Here is a 19,454-nt window from a genome sequence, read left to right as displayed (position 1 = left end):
ACGCAGCCCAGAAATCAGGCTACAGAAAAAAAGCTTCCTGCATACCTGGGATCACAAGGGGTTTGCCATATTTTCTATAGGAAACAAGGTCATCTTTATAAATTGTTCCTGCTAAGCACTTAGAAGTTCTTTTTTCCTCCCCCAAACAAAAAAATAAAGTGCTGAATTAATTTCCACAAACATAACAAACCTAATCTAATGGTCTTGCAGTAGGCCATCTGTTTCACAGATACAAATCTAACTGAATCTTCCGCTGACTGATAGATAACTTTCTAAATTACATTAAATTGTCAATGCTGACCCTGCTTCCAGCTTAGTTCCTCCTGCTTCCATTTAGGAGGCTGGGAGTGCTTTCTGCATCGTGATCTATATGCCAATTAGAGACAAGAAAATTGGCAACAGTTGAAGCTACACATTTGGCACTAGGTCAGTTTTAAAGGGGCAGAGAAGGGCAGTGTCCCCAGCTATGATGCAAACTAAGGAAATATAGGAAAAAAGCTCTAGAGTGCAGATGTTACAGAAAAAATTTTAGTTCCCCCTTCTCCACTACAATCAGTCTGTGTCACAAAGACCTTTTCAATCAAATGTACTTGTATATTTATAAATAATTAAGAAATACTCCTCCTAATGGGAAGCAGCAAACCTCTATACCCATGTTTAGCTTGGTACTACATAAACAATTAGTGGTTTCATCCCTAAAGGCCACTTACAGACAGGTTGGCAAAGACCCCAGTCACCAATCCACTGTCTTCAGGGTGCAGAGCGAGTCCCTGCAAGGTACAAGAGGAAAATTCTGCTTTTTCATTTCCCACTGACCTCAGCCTTGCTGGGGAAGGAGGGAGGGGAAGATGCTACTTCCATCAGAGCCAGCTGGTGTGGGCACTGCACTGCTGCAGGCAGGATGCTCACAGACTCAGGAAACCACTGGCCTGAGCTGTGATAGCAAATCCTATGCTCCTAATTAGAGAGGTTCACTAAAGTGACACCAGCCTGTGCTTTCATTGATCTGGCAGTTCAAATCAATGCTGCAGGGTTCTGCTAAAAAATTCCGATACTGAACTTTATGGTTGACACAGAAGTGTCAGTACAGACACAATTCCCACAGGTACGGGAGGTTCGGGCATCTCTCTCTGGGAGCCTCTTCACACAGCCATCAGCCACTTAAAGGCCTCCTGTACCTTCCTGAAAGAATCATTCAAGCAAAAGGAATAATTCTTGCACTTCTGAAGCTTTCCTCAGAAATATATATATATATAGCACAGTCCCTTAATAGAACTGTCACGAGGCAGATCAACTGTAGGCTTAATCTATTTCCAGCAGAAAGAGTTTTAACATAAAGATATTTAATGGGAATTTCCAACTCTTGAACAGCATGACCTACACCAGGCTAAGACTATCACCAGCTCCTTATGATTTTTCTTCACACATCCCTTTTTAAAATGCAGATGGTTGAAATACTCCTATTATTAATAATAATCCTTCAAGAATTATAAGGCAGCAAAGAGGCTGATCAAAAGACCTGCAAGCTCTGGAAAATTCAGAAAGCACAAGGCAATGACAGCAGCCTTTCCTCACTGGGGCCTCCATCACTCAAATTCCAACGTAATTTTGCACACACCTACACAATCCCTTTCTCTATTTGATATCCTGCACTTAGTTTCCCATTTAGTCCTGTTTTTGCCTGAACACCTACACCTAGGAAAACGTTACTCCAGCAAACCTATGCTGCTAAAATTAGCGTAGTAAAGGGTTCAGTGGGAAGAAAAATTACATGGAATTTAAAGGTAATAAACTCCTGCAACTAATCCTTGCGGTCATTTTACTGGGATCCACAGAAATCAAACATCTTACTTTGTTTTTTTTTTAACTTGGTAAATGCTTGGTTTTCCTTCGGATGAGAACATCCACTTTGATCCATGCTACACACGTTAGTCCAAATGTTCCCACAGGATGCAGATGAAAGCCCATCTATGTATGAAACTAAGCAGGGTTTAAAGTAACATCAGATAAGAGCAGTGGCTTAGCTGCAGATAAAATCAGAGCAATTTACTGGTAATCATTCTGAGGACAGGCACAGAAACAAGGCTTAGGGACATCAGCAACATCAGTTATTCTTTTCTGCCTGGAGCAAGGGTTGGAGGAATGCAGAACAAAGAGCATGCTGCCAGTTTGAAAAAGAAGAAAAAAAAAGGGAATTATGCATCCGTACAAAACGTTGACTCAGAAATTAACTGGAAATACACTAATACTAGGAGGGGAAAAAAGGAAAATAGAGCTATCAGGACTGGCTGCCTGTTATCCTGATCGAACAACTATTATTTATAGCATTACTTGCCCAGTTCTTTGTTAATTTCAGTTCAAGCTCCATAATCTTAAAACTTCAGAGATGGGTAAAAAAAAATATAAAAAGGAAAAAAAGAAAGCTGCAGCAGCTGTTTTAGCACTACATCGAGATTTTAGGTTATGGGCCACATTGTGCAAAAGGCTGGCTAAGAGCTAAAAGTTGAAACTGTAACAAATTAATTAAGCTATGGGCAAATGGCCGAGTTGTGAATGAAAATTAAAACAAACGACTAAAACCACCTGAATGAAAAAGCAGCTCACGACTTGGATTTGGGGTTGTTTGTTTGTTTGAGGTTTTTCTGGTTGTGCAGGTGTTTTTTTGTATGGTTTTGTTGTTGTTTTTTGAACAGAACAATTCTATTGCTGAATTTCCCAGAACTGTCATTTTCCCAGTGTTTGTTTTGTACCTTTGGCAACGCTTGCATTGACAATTTTGTTTATGCAATCCCACAGTGGTTACGAGGTTACAAAATCATTTTTCTGTCTACAAACAACCTTTCCAGATACCTCCTGCGGGTCTTCTCCAGAGCCATCACTGCTGGACTCTGGAGGGAGCAAGACTGCCAGGCATCAGCCTTTCACCCGTGGCCGCATCTGGCACTAGAGCACGCAGCAAAATGACAAATCCTCCCAAGGAATACAGGCTGGTGACACCCTGTGAATGTCAGGAGGGCAAGATCCAAGCACCTGACAAGATGTACAAAACATCAATATCGCTGACTTTTTACCAGAAAGCTATTAACGTACTGGTGGAATTCTGGAAATTGAGGATTTCAGGCTTTCTGTTCCAACAGGCATTGACCCTCAAGCAAGCACTTACATTTGACCTGAGGCCATGGAAAAGGCTTCCAAAACTGAGTGATAGCACTGGGATTGTGGGTGTGTGGTTTGAATAGAAGTGTGTGATATCACAGAGTAGAAGGTTTTAGTATATAATAATATATATAAAGCAATATGGAGGACTTAGGGTGTTGTCTGTGTCCTTCTTCTTCACCTCCTTGGCTTTGGGTGTTTTTTTCTAATTGAGTGAAAAAGGTCTGCATTGCAGACTTTGGGTGGTCAATTATTGGGTCAAAAGTATAAATAACACAGGTGTCATCTCGTTATTGGATAGTTTATGCTTAAAAAGACCTTGGAAAGAGTTAGAGACAGAGCCATTTTCTACCTTGTTAGCTAGAGCTCACAACTCATGAGACTGTACTATAGGTAAGAATTAATAACACCGAGTCCAAACACAAAAACTGCATCCTGTGTATTAATCCCAGCTCTAACACAAAGAAAAAAGATAAGAAACCAACAACACACAGCTTCTGAGGTGTACCCCACATCTTTAACACAGAAACCACGTCTCCTTAGTGGCAGATGCAAAGGAAAAGTATATTTTGTAGAGGTAAGAAGTGGAAAATGAATGCAATGTTCTACATATTCATTGAAACACAGCTCCAGGGGATATAGAAATACATAGAATATAGGCACTGAACCCACTGAACTTCAGCTCCATCGCTCTCAGACATGGACATCATTTTAAGGAAGTGAGTGACACTTCCAGGCACGAATCAAGGGAGGGCTGGCTTGTCCCCACCAGAGTGACTCTGACACAAAGGCCAATAAAGAGAAAACGTCTCACTGAGCTCTACTGGAGCTGACAAAGGCAGCAGCTGCTCTGCTCCACGGGGCAAATTTATATCTACAGTAGGTGTTTTGGAAAAAGGGATCCTTAGGGAAATTACTGTCAGCTCATCCACTCTCACCCCAATGCTGTCTAAGAGATCCCAAAGAAGAAACCAAGCAAATTCAGTTTTTAAAACACGAGAAGCCTTCAGATTCATTCAGAGTTGCACACAGAAGTAAGAGCACACAGAAACACCAGCAACTAACATTTCCCAGCACACACTGTAAAGAATACTAATAAGTCAGAACAGCAGTGCATTCCAAAGATACAGATCTCTTTACTATGATTCAGAAGCTCCTAGAGGATTTGAAGGATGGATGTTTTGGCATGAGGTCCTCAAACCTCATTTTATCAGCGCATAAGAGGAAACTTTACTACTACTACTACTACAACTACTGCACAGATGGCCAAAGAAATAATTATTGAGTATGAACTAGCTTAAGCAATAACTGGTAAAAACCAGGATTACTTGAAAGATGAGCAGTCTTACATACTGAGATACTGAGAATGCACAAAAACAAACTAGTGAAAAAAAGAGTCTGTGTGGTATAAAACATAGCATGGAATACTAAGGAATACATGGAATACTAAAAAATACATGGAATACTGTGGAACACATGGAATGCTGCTGTTTGGTAGCCTAAATCAGGCTTCTCCACAGACTAAGGGACAAAATCTGTGCAGTTTTGTACGCTGACATTTGTCCAGTGTTTTGCAAATCAATTAATGCAGAAAGCAAGCTCTCAGCAACACATTCTGAACTAAGCGTTTGCAGACAATATAAATACGTTTAGCACACCTATTCCTGTATTTCTACATTCTCAATTTTTCCTTTATTTTTAGTGTAACTAGTAGTAAATAGCACATTAAAGTATTCTGATGGTCTAAATGAGTTTTTGCAGTGCTTTAAACACTTGTGTCTATTTAGTGTGACCCTTTATATTTACTCTTTATACAGTATAGACTAGGATGTGACAATGCTTGGGGTAAGGGATAAGGGTTAGGGAGGGCTTTGCCCCTTCTACATGGACACCTGCTCTGTGCTGACAACATTTTGTTCTCCCAACCCTCTGCAGATGCTTGACTCAAAAAAGCAAATAACCCAAAGATCAGATTAGCAGCCTGATATTTCCATGAGGGCAGCTAAGACTGGCAGACCTCATAAAAGTACTGAGTAGCCCTGAGACCAGCCTCCACCCCGAAGAAGGATTAAATACAATTAGCATCAGGAAAACAGATGTCTAACAAAGTAATAAGCCATAACTTTTACACAAGGTTAAAAATTTCTCTCTCCTTTCCTCTATTCAGCGAATGATCCATGGCTCCCAAATGTATCTCTTTGCTGCTTTGCACCACCTCGAGACTCCCTCATTCTCTCATCAGTCAATTCACTGGCAATCACTTGTCAGCAAAATAAGAAAAAAAAAAAAAAAAAAAAAGACAAAAAAGCTCGTGAGCAAATGTCAGAGAACATTAAATTAACCAGTCAAAGATCAGCAATGAACAGCTGACATCAAATTGAACCCAACACATGGCCCCATTCACATTACTGTTAAACACACGTAGCCAATCGCTCTGCCTTCAAAATGACATTAAAGGATCTTTATTTTATAAAACAAAAATATTTGCTTGTGGATGAACAATCAGCCTAACAGTAAGTACATCATAAAAAGCGAGCTATTGCTTTCATGCAGTCTGGATTAAAGGTACTGCTTTACCTCTGAGTACAAACTAAATTATTAAGCATTATTATTAAGCATTTTCTCTTTAGCTCAAAGAGACCCCAAGTACATTTCTGTGCTCTTCTGTTTGTGTACAGAGTGTATAAATCTTACAGGAAGCACCTACTCAAGACTGTACCAAATTTCTTGCCTGCTTCGTGGTGTCACCACACACCCTCTGAGGCAGCAAAAAGGATGGATCACGTGCGACCCCACTCCTCTGTGATAATTTAAAGGTGTTAGTGGGCTTTGAGCAAAGAGCTCTGCCTGCTCCTTTTCTTTCAGGATACAGCTGAAGGGACAAGGACACAAAGCAAACATCCATCGTCCTTAGGGTGCCCGTGAGCACCCAGGGTCCCCCAGCTCAGAAGGAAAGGATACACGAGGCTCACACGGCCCACAGCTCATGGGGAGATGAGCTGGGCTTAGCAGAACAGCCAGGTCCCCAAATGACCCAACAGCAAGCAGCACCTTTACGCTCTGCCTCTCCCCAAACAATGATTTCAGCTTGCCCCATCAGCACCCGCCACCACACGCCTGCCTTCCCCCAAGAGCACACACACCTTCTGCAGCCTGGCTGAGTAGAAACGGGATCTGGCACGGCAGTGGACGGCTCCAGAATGGAAAAATCAAATACCACACAAGATAAAGGCATTAAAGAAAGCGGAGAAGCTGAGGGCTTTCTCCTTTGGCAGCAAGGGCAGTTGTGTGCTGGAGCAGAATCAGGTAAGGACAGGTTATATGGGGACAGAGACAGAACTGGACGAGGATGTGAGGGCAGGGAACCTAATTAAACACATCCATTCTCTCTCAACAAAGGAAAAAGCCAACCAGACAATACTTGCAACATTTTAAACACAGGGTGTTGAAATGACACATGAAAAGAACCATATTTACAAGAGACTAAGGTACCCAGAGTGGCAGGTGTGTTTCCTTTTATTCCTTGAAAAGGACTTTTTCAGCACTGAGTAAATCTCATTACTTCTCTCTATGCCTGTCACCCCTCCCACTCCTTGCCTTATTTAGGTAATAATTCTCAGACATGTTTATACTACACACCTCCAGAACAAGAGCTGCCACTTTAAGTTTCAGCAACCTTTCATACAACTCTCAGTAAATCAACCTAGGCAATCTGCTCAAAATTTAAATAAGGTTTTTCAAAAGGGCACAAATTTGCCTCCTAAAACCCGTACTTAGTCATGAAAATGTTTCTATTGAAGACCAGACAGAACACAGCTGCTTGTGCCCCACAGACATCTCATCGTCATAAATCCCAGTATCCTCTATTGTGGACCCTCTCCTAAGGTAAATTTTCCACTGCAATGTCTCAAACCAAAATCAAACAACAAATATTTCTACCTTCTGAACACTAAAGCACGTATTACAAGAGAACAAAGCAGTACCTGTGTGGTTTTGGAAGCCTCTGCCAAAACCAAGCCACTGCCAGGTAAGCCTTTAAAGGTGCTGGTCTTTCCATGTGCCCTGTACTGAATCCACCGGTGTAGAATCCTGATCCCAGATTATTTACCTGCATTTTGGTCATTTAAAAAAAGACCTCCAAGGATTTCTTAAGAAAAGGAAACAGCCTGTATGGCAACCTCTGAATGCAGAGCAGAAAATCATCTTGCCTTAACAATGCCCAAATGTTTCCCAGGTGATCATTATTATCACACTCCAGCCGTGGGCACAAGGGTGAGACGACAGAACACTGACACCACTCAACTACTTGTAACTGGACACTCCAGAAGCTCTCTCGTGTAGAATGCAGCTCTCTTTGTTGTAAAAGACACCGATAAAAAAAGGAATACAACTATTGCTTCGTTCAGAAGCCTCGCTAAGCCCTTCCAGGCCAAAAATCATCCTCTCTCCTTCACTTTAACAGTGCTTGCCCGGATAAAAGTTCTGTGGGGTCATGATTCTTAGACAAGAAGATTGGGATCGTTGTAATAAAATTAGTAACCGCACAGATAATCTATAATCTGATCATCTATAAGGGATTTATGTTTGTCATTTCAAAATAAAAAAGCAGACCCACTACAGCAACGAGTAAGTGTATCTGAAGTAAGATTTTTAGACAGAAAGGCAACACAGAAAACATCTGAGCAGTCACAGCCACACCATGATGGCCCTAATCATGAGCTACCTGCTAGTTAAAGAAGGCAAGTAGTGCTCTCGTGAGAGACTTAATGCTTAGTCACGTGCAAAATTTCTAAATTAAAGACATATTAAAACCCTCGTGCAATGTGCAATGCCCTGGTAAGCCTTCACCTGAAACATCTCGTACGGTTCTTGCCACCTGTGCTCAAGAAGGAAGAATTCAGAGCAGAAATGGCACAGAAAACGACCTGGGAAATGAGGAGAAAGTCTTGGGAAAGAAAACTCTTAGAATTAGGTTTACTTGAACTTCGTAGTAAGACGTTCTTTGCCCAGAACACTGAGTAAGAGGAGGAGCAGAGCAGCCAGCAGACAAGAGCAGATGAATAGGCTGTGAGAGTCAGAGCAGACGAGGCTGGAGGAGAATTCAGGGGCATCTTCCCACCAAGAACGAGTGAATACAAGCCAAGTGGCTTTCAGACTTTTATATTCACGAAAGCGGTGAAATCGTTACATTAATTTCATTACAGTGCTTAATAAATTAATATTTATTTATTATAATTCAATAAATAATATTTAATAATAAATCATTTCTTTCTATATATTTATACTTTAGATTATTTTGTTACAGATTATATTTTATTTCTATTTTATTTCTAATTTATATTAACTATAAATAATAAACTATTATTAATGGAACAATAAATTATTTAATTAATAGTTATTTGATTAGTATGTATTTATAGATGCATCAATGGTCACATTAACGCTGTGACGGTAGACTCAGGCATTAAAACAATAAACCCTCTATCTCACATGCTATTACATACCATCTGCACCTACCCCTCTGTGCTCCACAAACAGAGCAAGACTTAGCACAAAACCGCATCCAACTGGGAGTAAAAGAAATTGCAAGGCTTTTAGAAAAGCATATGGTATTTTTAATCTTTCCTCAGCGTCCTACGAGGGAAAGAAGTAAATAAGCTAAAATCAAGCTGCAATCCCAAAATGCATTCTGTACCAGAACGGGAATGCTTTTTGAAGGATCACCTACCTCAAATCCCTTTGCAGTCTGTTTGTTGCCACAATCACAGAACAGAATGAAATGAAGCTCAAACCTCTACACCTGAACTGAGACAGACAAACAGAATTATCTGGAATATTTCAGAAAGCCTAAACCAAGCAACACACAGCACCTACATACATTTTTAGATTTGCATTTCTGATGTCCCTTATATGAGGATTTTTATAACGATATCTTCACGGAAACGTGACATATAGTTTGAAACAAAGCAGTTAAAATATGGCCTTTATCTTGAGATGTAAACATCTGAATATGCACATAAAATCATTTTCATGTGATTATTTTCAAAGTTCTTTGATTTCTGCAATGCCATCAACTCCTCAAACCACTAATACAATTTTAGATACTCTGATTTTTATAATACTTAAATATCTCTGTATTATACAGAAAAATACACGCTGTGCTGGGCTGTCCCTGGCACATGTATGCACACACACAGTACCTGGATCTGGGAACTGAATTGTGTGATACAGGTGCTGTCATAAATGATCCAAGTCCCTCCTAGAAGGTGTGCTGAGCCTCTTTGAGAGCCTGTTTAAAGCGATTAGAAGCACCCTGATGTATTTCCGATGTATTTTGATGTCTTTACAGAGAATACTCACATGCCCACATTGTCCTTTTCTTTCTTTGTTTGTTTGTTTGTTTGTTTGTTTTCCTGGTTAGGAGTGCCAATAAAACAGATTTTTCTCTCTGATGGTCAACCCAACAACCCTTTCTTCCTCTGCAATTTTTCCCTGCATCTTTTGTAAATGACCCCACAACTGGGTATAAAAGATCCTAGGTGGTGTTTCACCTGCCTCCCGGTAGTTTCACTGCTTTCACACCCCCTTATCCCTGCTCAATGCAACATTGCTGGCACCTGTCAGGAGCAGGTCTGCCTTTTGCACAGCCTCAGGACTCTGCAGTTCTCGCTTGTGTCATCCTCTCCTGACTGATCCTCAGGGGAAAAAAGCGCAACACACTGCTCACAGGCTTCTGTGTCAAAAGAACATTTATTTCCTTCGCTGTGTGATTAAACAGAAGTGTGGGGAACGTGTGATTGCACACAACAGCCCTTTTTCAGACATACCCTAACCTGTGAAATACTGAATTCTACTTTGCTATTTATTTTAATCTTCGTAGAGTGCCAGCAACTCTAAGCCTTCCATCTAGACATCTAACAGCTGGCTGAGGTTCCACACTTTCTGGCTTGGAAAAACCTCAGTAACAACAGGCTGTGATCCGATTCCAGCACCGAGTCAATAGTCAGCTGCAAGATAACGCTATGCCGACTCCCATAAACTGCTTAGAAGCACTAACAGAGATGGCAAAAGCTTAGGGAACTGCAGGAATTCTTCCCCTTACTTAATGAAAAGTCCTGCTAAGTCAGCTAGCAGAAATAGGCCTATCAAATCGCAACTTTGCAAATCTCTTATCAGCCCAGTCAATTCTACTCTCTCAGTTTTTAAGTTAAGCACTTGAAAATCTCTTCCAGAATGAAGTGTTGCTTCCAAATAAGTATGTTCCCTTTGCTGTATGCTCCACATCAGCCCAGAAGGCACATGGAGATAAGAGCATTAAAGGGAAATGTTTAATAGAAGGAGAAGTCATGTGTTAACCAGGACTGAAATTTTATACATAGGGATAAACCTTTTAACACTCTCTTCACAGAGAACATTCTCAATTAGCTCACTATTTTACAAGAATAACTTTTTTTCCCCCTACTTTTTGCAATAAAATGTTTTAAAATTCCAATTATTTAGCCAGCTTAGGTCCTGTTAACTTCTGCAAACCTCAGGCACTGATCCAGCTGGCACCACTGCCCCCAGCACACATTTGGGGTGGTGCAGAGCAGGGGTCACTCCTTCTTCCCCAGCCGTTATGGACATGGCCCAACTCCTCCTGCCCTTCAGCAGGAGCGATCTTCCCACTCCTTGGATCTCAGGGTCTCCTATGGAGCAAGGGCAAGAATGGAAACACTGAGGCACACCCACACCAGAGCCTGTCTGAGCTGTGGAAATGAGAATTCTGTCCTGCTCCAAGGTTACAGCACATAGATAAAGTGCTGGTGCAAATACGTTTCTTTCCTCTCGTGTTATTCAACGTCTTAAAATCGAAGCAGAAAATAATTATGGGGAGAGAAAAGCCACGAAGGAATTACATCTGCTTAACAGTAAGTACCATTCATGTTTTCTAAACTGAAAAGAGACAGAATAAAGGTGACAGGGAAAGCTGAGCAGCCTTCAGTTTTCTCCAGCCTTAAGTCTGATGTCAAATGAGAAAAGACAAAAGCTACAAAAGTTACAAATAAACCGCATTAAATAAAATCCTAAAGAGCCCAAATGTTCGTGCATCTGAAACCTGTTTTTCAAACATCATTCCAGTACATTTCACAATAAAATGCTACAGCCTCTGCTGATGTTACTGTGGCTCTCCAGCCAAGTTTCTTTTACTCCATTCAAAGAAACAAATCTTTCAAGACAGGCTTATCCTGGGGTCATTTATTACACCATGTCAGACACAGAATGTTTCATCTTGACAAGACATGCATAGGGTTTTCATTCATTAGTTTCTTACAGGCTCAAAAACCCAAACGAACGAACACCAGAAAAAGCAACAAAACCAACAAAAACAAACCCAACCTAACACAAACCAACCAAACCACAGAAGAAAACCCACCCTGGAAAGGTTATCTACTGTCAGTAACATGCTGACAGGTTAGTTAACATACTTCTACTGATACAATAGCCGGAAAAAACTTGTAAAAGGCCACAATATTCTCCTATTTCTATAGGCTCTACACGCACGCTGCAAGGCTGGGGGCTTGTAGGATACGGGACAATTTGAACTTGGCATAAAGAGAAAGGATCACATGCTTTTTACAACCTCCAATCATCACAAAAACAGTCCCTTATGGATTCTCAAAGCCATAAAACAGTGAGTGGGAACGATCCTTGTTTTGATTACATTAGAAAAAGGTGTTTGCATAAGGTGTGAAGCTGACTCAGAACAGCTACACAAAAAGTGCGAAGGAGGCATTACACTCTGCGCTGAAATACTGTTAGCCTCAAATGTGAAATGGAAATAAAATCAGAATTAAAGATTTTGTTTTTAGAAAACCGGGAATAAGGAACTCTGAGATCAAATAACTTTATCAGCTGTGTACAAGTCAATCACCGCTAATAGGAGCAAGCTACACAACTAATTCTTTTTCTCCCAAGAGCTGGCAATACCTTAGAAAGCGGGCAGAGTCTATTCAGCAAAAAAAAAAATCTTGGTTACTGTCTGGCCCCTCCTCTGAATGTCCAGTAATAACATCAATATTATGATGTTATATTATCTCTCTCCAGAGAAACTGGCAAGAAACCTGTCATGATTGCCCAGGAAACATACCAACAATCCAAGTAACCTTGTATTTTGCAGCTAATTCAAGATGACAAGACGGCAGCTGAATGGATTGTATCGTGGTGTGTGACAAAAACTAGGCCACCATCCCCCAAAATTATTCAAGGACAATATCATGGAAAAGGAGTTACCAACACAAAGCTTCAGCAGAGTTGGATACTTATTTCACATTGCACCCTCATGGCCACATCACAGTTTTTACAAACTTCTCTGAGTGAGTCTTGCAGGACCTGATATTTGGTATAGATTTATCCCTGGCTGCCTGAAAAGCCCTATATTACAAATCTGAAAAACCCCCTAAGCTTCCACACTCTGAATCTTCAACCACGAAGTGATTCTTGCTATCACCACCCAAAACTCTCAGCAGGACCTATTTGGCTTTTGTTGGCATAGTAGCCACATTCGGCTCACCCTAAGCAATGACTGGCAAGCATTTTCTCATTCTTTTTTCCCCACAGAAACCTCACCGGACCAAAGGAGGAAGAAGGAGACAAAGCAGAAGGGCAACATCTAAGGTATTTACTCTGGTGCTCACTTAGCTGAGGATTCTTTTTAAAAAAAAAAAAAAAAAATATATATATATATATATATATGGACACACACACGTATATAAAAGCTGTCTTTCTTTGATCCACTTTATCAGGACAGAGCAGCCAAGGCCTCTGGAAGAGCTCTGCACAAAGCTGAGCTCATCCCTGGCAGAACCCTGCCAAGACCCCAGAGACTGAGGAGCACCCCCAGCTCTCCCTGCTCCAGCACCCACAAACCACGCCAGGCAGGAGGCAGACACACAAGGGCAACCTCTGGAATTCCCGAATTGCATGGACAATAAATTCACAGAACCGCTGGGTTGGAAGAGATCTCCAAGATCATCGAGTCCAACCCAGACCTCAACCAAACCACGGCACCGAGTGCCACATCCAGTCTTTTTCTGAACACATCCAGGGATGGTGACTCCACCACCTCCCCGGGCAGGTCATTCCAGTACTTCATCAACCTTTCTGCAAAAAACTTTTTCCTTGCTCCCAATCTATATTTATTTCCCTTGGTGCAGCTTAAGGCTGTGTCCTCTCGTTCTCAGTTGCTGGAGAAAGAGGCCAACCCCACCCGAGCACAGCCACCTTTTAGGAAGTCGTAGAGAGCCATAAGGTGAATAATAAGGTCAACAATAAATGTCTGCTGCTTGACGGGGAATGTGGGTCAGGAGCAGGCTATGGGGTGAAGGATTTTCTTTTCTCCTCCTGCCCACAGAGTTGGTAAATCCAGCACTTTTCCACCACTCTGAGCATCACTCAGATTTTGCTGGACACTACCGGCGATTTGATTTCTCACATCCCCTGCTCTCTGCTTGATTTCGCAGCTCAAGTTCTCGCAGGTGCTGGCGCTGCCCTGCGCAGCCCACCGGGGGCGGGTTTAAAGGCCAAATGTATATGCAAAGCCTCTGCAATACACCTGTGTACATAAGCCCTGGCTGCTTCCTAAAGGGCTCTTTGCATATGAAAAGCGGGAGAAAGGACTCAGTGGAACCTCCCTCCCCAAATACTTGGCTTCAGCTGGAACCGAGCTTGGGCAACCCCCCACACAAAGCCTGGTTCCAGCTTCCACTGCCAGCTCACAAATCCATTATTCCGGGGGCTACTCATGCGTGAAATACCCCAAAGTATCCGATCCCATGTGAAGGGCTGCTGTTGTACCCAGAACTGAATATTCCTTCGCTAACAAGTGTTTATCACCTCATTCCTTGCGAGGAAAGTATGCGAAAACACGGATTGTTACATTACCAGCCAGCGCTGTAAACTCCTTTGACTGCACAGCCTGAGAGGAAGAGGTGCTGGGAACCTTTAACTCCCACGTGGATTTCAACAGAATTTTCTCTCTCTCACACACACACACACACAAAAAAAAAAAAAAAAAAAAGAGCTAAAGGATTGGACCTGTAGCAAATCCCGCGGCTTCGTTATAAATTTCTCAGGAAAATAAATCCTTCTTCTAAAAACTGCACGGAAATTTAATTTTGTTTAAATAATCTGCCAAGGGCAGAGAAAACACATTTAAAGCTACCTTAAACAGACACCGTCTTGAGATTCTTTACATCCAATAGCTAAAAAACAAAACAAAACCCTGCTGATGAGAAGTTTCTCCAAGTTTTGATCAGAGTTTGTATCTCGGTACGGACAGTAATTCAAGCAGACAGGCAGATACGCGGGTTTCCTGAGCTCATTTATGCTGCAGGAATGGAGCAGCCACACGCTTTCTACTTACAGGGTGCAGTGGGGTTTTTCACTTTTCAGGAAAGAAAGGAAACGGGGGAGGGAATTTAAAAACAAAAACTGTAGAGCGAACAAAATAGGCGACAAAATTATTCTGGGGGGGGAAAAAAAAAAAAAAAAAAAAGGAGAGAGGAAAACTGCTTCCAAGAAGGAGAAGAAAACAATAAGAAAGATAATAATGAAAGTGAGGGAGAGGGCTACCACTGAACTGATGCTTCGGTTCTTCCTTTTAAACAAGCTTAACCACAGAGATGAAAACTACAGCGATGAAACAACAAGCGGACCGACCGAAATACGAATTAATGAGTGACAAACCCGGGCGCGACTCCGCAGCAAAAGAGCAAAGGGACGCAAAAGAGCATCCTCCCGGAGAGCAGCGCACGGGTCCAGCATCATCACCCTGCCGCCCCACAGCACCCGCGCAGGGGCGATTCCTCCCCCTCCAGCAGCGAGCCCAGCTCCTTACCAGCTTCATGGCGCCGTTGTCGTGCTCCCAGCGCCACAGCAGGAGGCTCATGGTGCGGGGGCACCTGCCGGGGCCTGCCGCCGTGTCCCCGGGCGCGGCTGGCGGGGCCATGCCCGGGGACACGCGGGGCTGGCCCGGCACGGCCCGGCCCGGGGGAGGGTCCGCACCGCGGGGCGGGGGCTGACGGGGCGGGGAGCGCCCGGCACAGCCGGCCCGGGAACCTTCGGAGGCACAGAAACCTACGTACGGGATACAGGGAAGCGGGGGGGAAAAAAAAAAAAAATAATCCCCCCGAAAAAAACAAAACAAAAAAACCCCACAAAACCAAAAAACAAACAAACAAACCAAAACCCAACCAAACAAAAAAACAACCAAACAATAAATAACAAAAAAACACCAAACAACAAAAAAAAACCCCAAAACAACAACAAAAAAACCCAGAATACCCCCCAAAAGAAAAACTAAACAAAAAAAACCAAAAAACCCCCACACCTAACCCACCAGAAAAACACTTAAAAAAACAAAAAAACCCACAAAAAACAAGCAAACAAAAGGAACAAAAAACCCACAAAAACCCCCAAATAAAATGAAAAACCACCACAAAAAAGCCACACACAAAAGAAAAACCCAAAACAAAAAAAACCCCACAACACCCCCCCAAAAAGAAAAAAAACCCCACAACACCCCCCCAAAAAGAAACCCCCCCAAAAAAACCACACCAAACACACCAAAAAACACCCCTTAAAAAAAAACCCAACCCCCCCCAAACCAAAAACAATTAAAAACACACCCCCCCCCCAAAAACCAAACCAAACAAAAAACCAACCCACACACCCACCAAGTGCCAAGCCTGTATTTTAGCAAGATGCTTACGGGCACTGGGTGCACTTTAAAGCAATTAAAATTAAAACCCCACGAATTACAGGGGTTTCTCCCCCTTTGACAGAGTGGCTCTGTTGAAAGCACAGGTTCTGAAGCCTCCTTGCCAGTAGAATCATACAAAAAAAGAAAACAACACCAAACTGGGGGATTTTCATATGAGAAAGTGATCAATTTGCGTACAATTTGGTCCTTTTTTTTTTTTTTTTTTTTAATGTTTTAACATCTTTTAACTGAATTATTGAATGATTTATCAATCAGAAAACGAGGTTGGACTGCTCATGGGCTCACTGGCATTTGGCGCGATCTGAGCCGCTTCCGCTGGGAATTGGGTTTTCTCTGAGCTCTGCTGGGTGGGAGAGGAGCAGGCTTGCCCTGAGTGAAAGGGAAGAACATTCTGCCTCAAAAATGGTTCAACAGGTGGAGTATGGCGGGTCGGCTTCAGGAACATAAACAAGAGTACAGGGAAGGTGTTTAGAATAATTACTGTATCAGAGTATGCCACACCACCTTTGAGGTACAACTATTAAAGATCTGTAAATGCCAGGCTATTCCACAGGGGCTCTCCAGCACCCCTCTGAAATGCCTCCTCTGTTCCCCTGCAGCACCTTGCCCGGCACAGCAGTCCAAAACACAAAATACCCAGCTGTGGGAGGATTCATGCCTGCTCTTGCCCAAGGTCCTGTGAAATCACCATGAAAGCAGCAGTGGGGGCCACACTCCTCACCCCTCTGCTCTGCATAAAAGCCAGGCCAGGGAAATACGGGCAATTAAAACACGTTTTGAAGGAATTCCCCAGGCCGCCCTTTTCGCACCCTCTCTCCAAATATCAATTTTGATTGGCATAAACGTAACTTTGCTGGCTGCAGGAGGGGAGGCAAGAAATTACCACAGGCTTAACCATAGCTAATGGATCCAGAGCCCATGAGCAGCTGAATGTCATTTTCTAATTGTTAAATCATTTAATACTCCAGTAAAAAGATATGAAAACATAAAAAAAAAAAAAAAAAAAAAAAAGGACCAAAAGGTACTCAAACTGATCCCTTTCTTATCTGAAAATTCCCCTTTCGTATGATTTTACTGGCAAGGCAGTTTCATGTATCCACTCAGTATGTTGCTGAAGAAATACAATAAATCAGTAAATTGGCATTTGAAATTCTGTAAATACCCTTTTCCATAAGAAAAAACACATGTGCCTTCTTACAGAAGTCTTTTCCCCAACAGTTATGCTTCCACGAGATAGATTTAATTCTTTCAGTCTGTAATCGTTCTCTTGTTCTAGTTTATGATTTTAAGTGATAACGAAGAAGGAATAATTATCGAAGCAAACAATTCTATTCCTGCAGTGTAAAAATAATTGCCCCACCAAGTCTGGTAGCTTGAATAGCTACGTACAGAGAAAGAGCTGCACGCTGAAAGCACTCAAAGACTTCATGCATACAGGTTACCTTTGAACCACAGAAATAAAATCTGAATCCTCTTCTGAGAATAAAGAACTCTTGTTCTTTCCCTTCAGGCCAACGTGGACCAGAGCCCTAGCACAGCCAAATCCCCCCAGCCAGCCCTCTACGTAAGCAAGTACCCTGCTGAAAGGTCACTCCTACAACACTGAGAAGAGGGGAAGGTCACAGCCCATTCGAGGGCTCGAACACAAGATGTATGGTCTTCAGGAGGGTCACAGGCTGAGACAAAAACCCGCTGACAGACTCATGAATGAGGGAATGAATGCCTACTCCGGGAGGGAGCAGCCTGGGTGTGATGCCAGAAGGATTTTCCACGAGCGTCTCAGCAGCACCTTGGAGGAGCTGCCTCGCCTGCAGCGCGCGCCCCTCGCCGAGGTTCGGTTTGTCCCTTCCCTGCTGCCGGCACAGTGGGAGCACCTGCTGGCATCTGCCTAAATGTCACAACACGATGGTGGTCTGCTCCCAAAAAACCACACCAGGTTTTTCAGGCAAAAAAAAAAAAAAAAAAAAAAAAAAAAAAAAACCCACAAAAAACAGGGAACTGAGAGAAGTGGAGCTTTGCACTTTGCAGGATTACGGCCCGTGCAAAGGGCCAGGACAAGCCACAGCACAAGTCGGCGTTACCTCAGACACTTCCTAAGCCTCTTACAGGTTGTTGACGATCTGCTCTGCCAGTTTTAACAGCCAAATACTCTCATTCAACACTCAGGAACTGTAAGAAACAAAGGAGAGGCCTCAGAAAATGGCAGACTTTTGTCTACCATCACAGGGAAAACTCCATTTTTGGGACCCAGAGAACAGAGTAGAGCCAAACTGCCTCAGCTACAAAAGGCAGATATGGATGGAAGGACTGTCCAGCCAACCAGCCTTGTTTCTCTGAAAACAGCTTGCTGTCTGTTTTTACATTAAATGAAGTGTGGCTCAGGCTTGAGCATTTTCTCATTTTATCCCTGTTTGAGCCAGCTGAGCACGCTGAATGTGGACAGAGATGCTCACGTGTAATCAGCCTGAAATACTAATGAAGCAAAGCTCCTGAGGTTAAAGCATAAGCTCTGTGCCTCCCAATCACTTTTTAAGCAAATTAATATCTTTAACTAAAATCTGTGTTGCTTTTAAGACACTTTCATTTAATGGATTTTCCCAGGCCAGCCTTGATTTGGGATGGAGATCCCTCGAGTTCTGATAGCGTTGCCAGGTGTAACCGGAATTTATTTCCTCCAATAAAAGTAAGACTTTGGAGCTGCCTTTCATCCTCCTATCTCCCTTTCAGGCTCCCACAGCACAGTGAAAGAGATAAGGTTAGGACTGAGGCTGCTGAAATCCATGCATGACCTCTTGCCCCCCGGCAGCATCGCGGCGGGAGTTCCTCCCCAACTGCTGTGCCCCGGCTGTGCTGACGGATCCAGGAGATGCCTTTCCCAAACAATGCCCAATTTCAAAAGAGAACGAGGACCAGATATTTGCCTGTGTTTGGATCCTTTAAAACCACAAAGCGTCCAAGTTCTCTAAGCCTTTATCATGACCTTCAGCAACACATACATGATGACATGGAGTCAGTATTGAACCTTCAGGAAAGGACATTATTTACAGCCCTAATGGGCATCTAAACTTCCCTATTAAAGTGCTGAACAATACACTTGTTATTCACCAGCAAGCATTCAATGACACAGAAACATGTGTCCCCAGCAAACCCTGTGCTCTAACGAGACATCATTCCAGCTTCCAACACTTTCCAAATAAAACTGCTGGAAAAACAGGAGGAAACAGGTGTTGGAGACATTATGAATGAACTCAGTGCACGCAGTCATTGTCCGTGCAACATTTACTATAAAGAAAGCTCGGGGAAATCCGTTCCCTAATAATTCATTGTTTGCCTACGAAAAATATGTGTGCTAACAACCTGCTCCACAGTCATTAAACAAAGCCACGCTCCTGTACTTACCCATTACTTTTGCTTTTTAAGCACATCAACATTTTGCTGGGTTTAGGGTTTTTTTTTGTTGTTGTTGTTTTGTAGAGATCTTGAAGCTGTCAATAATAGTATTTTGCTATGCATGATGTGGGAGAGAACGGGAGCC

The 19,454-nt window shown here is 42.6% G+C and overlaps 1 protein-coding gene across 2 annotated transcripts in view; it reads right to left on the bottom strand.

Moving 5' to 3' along the window:
- Window positions 1–19,454, bottom strand: part of NAV2 (neuron navigator 2) — a 371,525-nt gene that overhangs the window by 159,434 nt on the left and 192,637 nt on the right. The window contains exon 1 of one of the 2 annotated variants that reach the window (XM_058420870.1): window positions 15,035–15,130. The exons of the other annotated variant lie outside the window; for it this stretch is intronic. Within the exon in view, the coding sequence (XP_058276853.1) occupies window positions 15,035–15,085 (51 nt within the window). The 5' untranslated portion in view covers window positions 15,086–15,130. Of the gene's footprint in view, window positions 1–15,034; window positions 15,131–19,454 lie in introns of those variants that run through there. 2 annotated transcript variants of the gene reach the window in all.

This window comes from Hirundo rustica, chromosome 6 (genome assembly GCF_015227805.2).
Source record: "Hirundo rustica isolate bHirRus1 chromosome 6, bHirRus1.pri.v3, whole genome shotgun sequence".
Taxonomy (NCBI): domain Eukaryota; kingdom Metazoa; phylum Chordata; class Aves; order Passeriformes; family Hirundinidae; genus Hirundo; species Hirundo rustica.
This window is presented reverse-complemented; position numbering and strand designations above follow the sequence as displayed.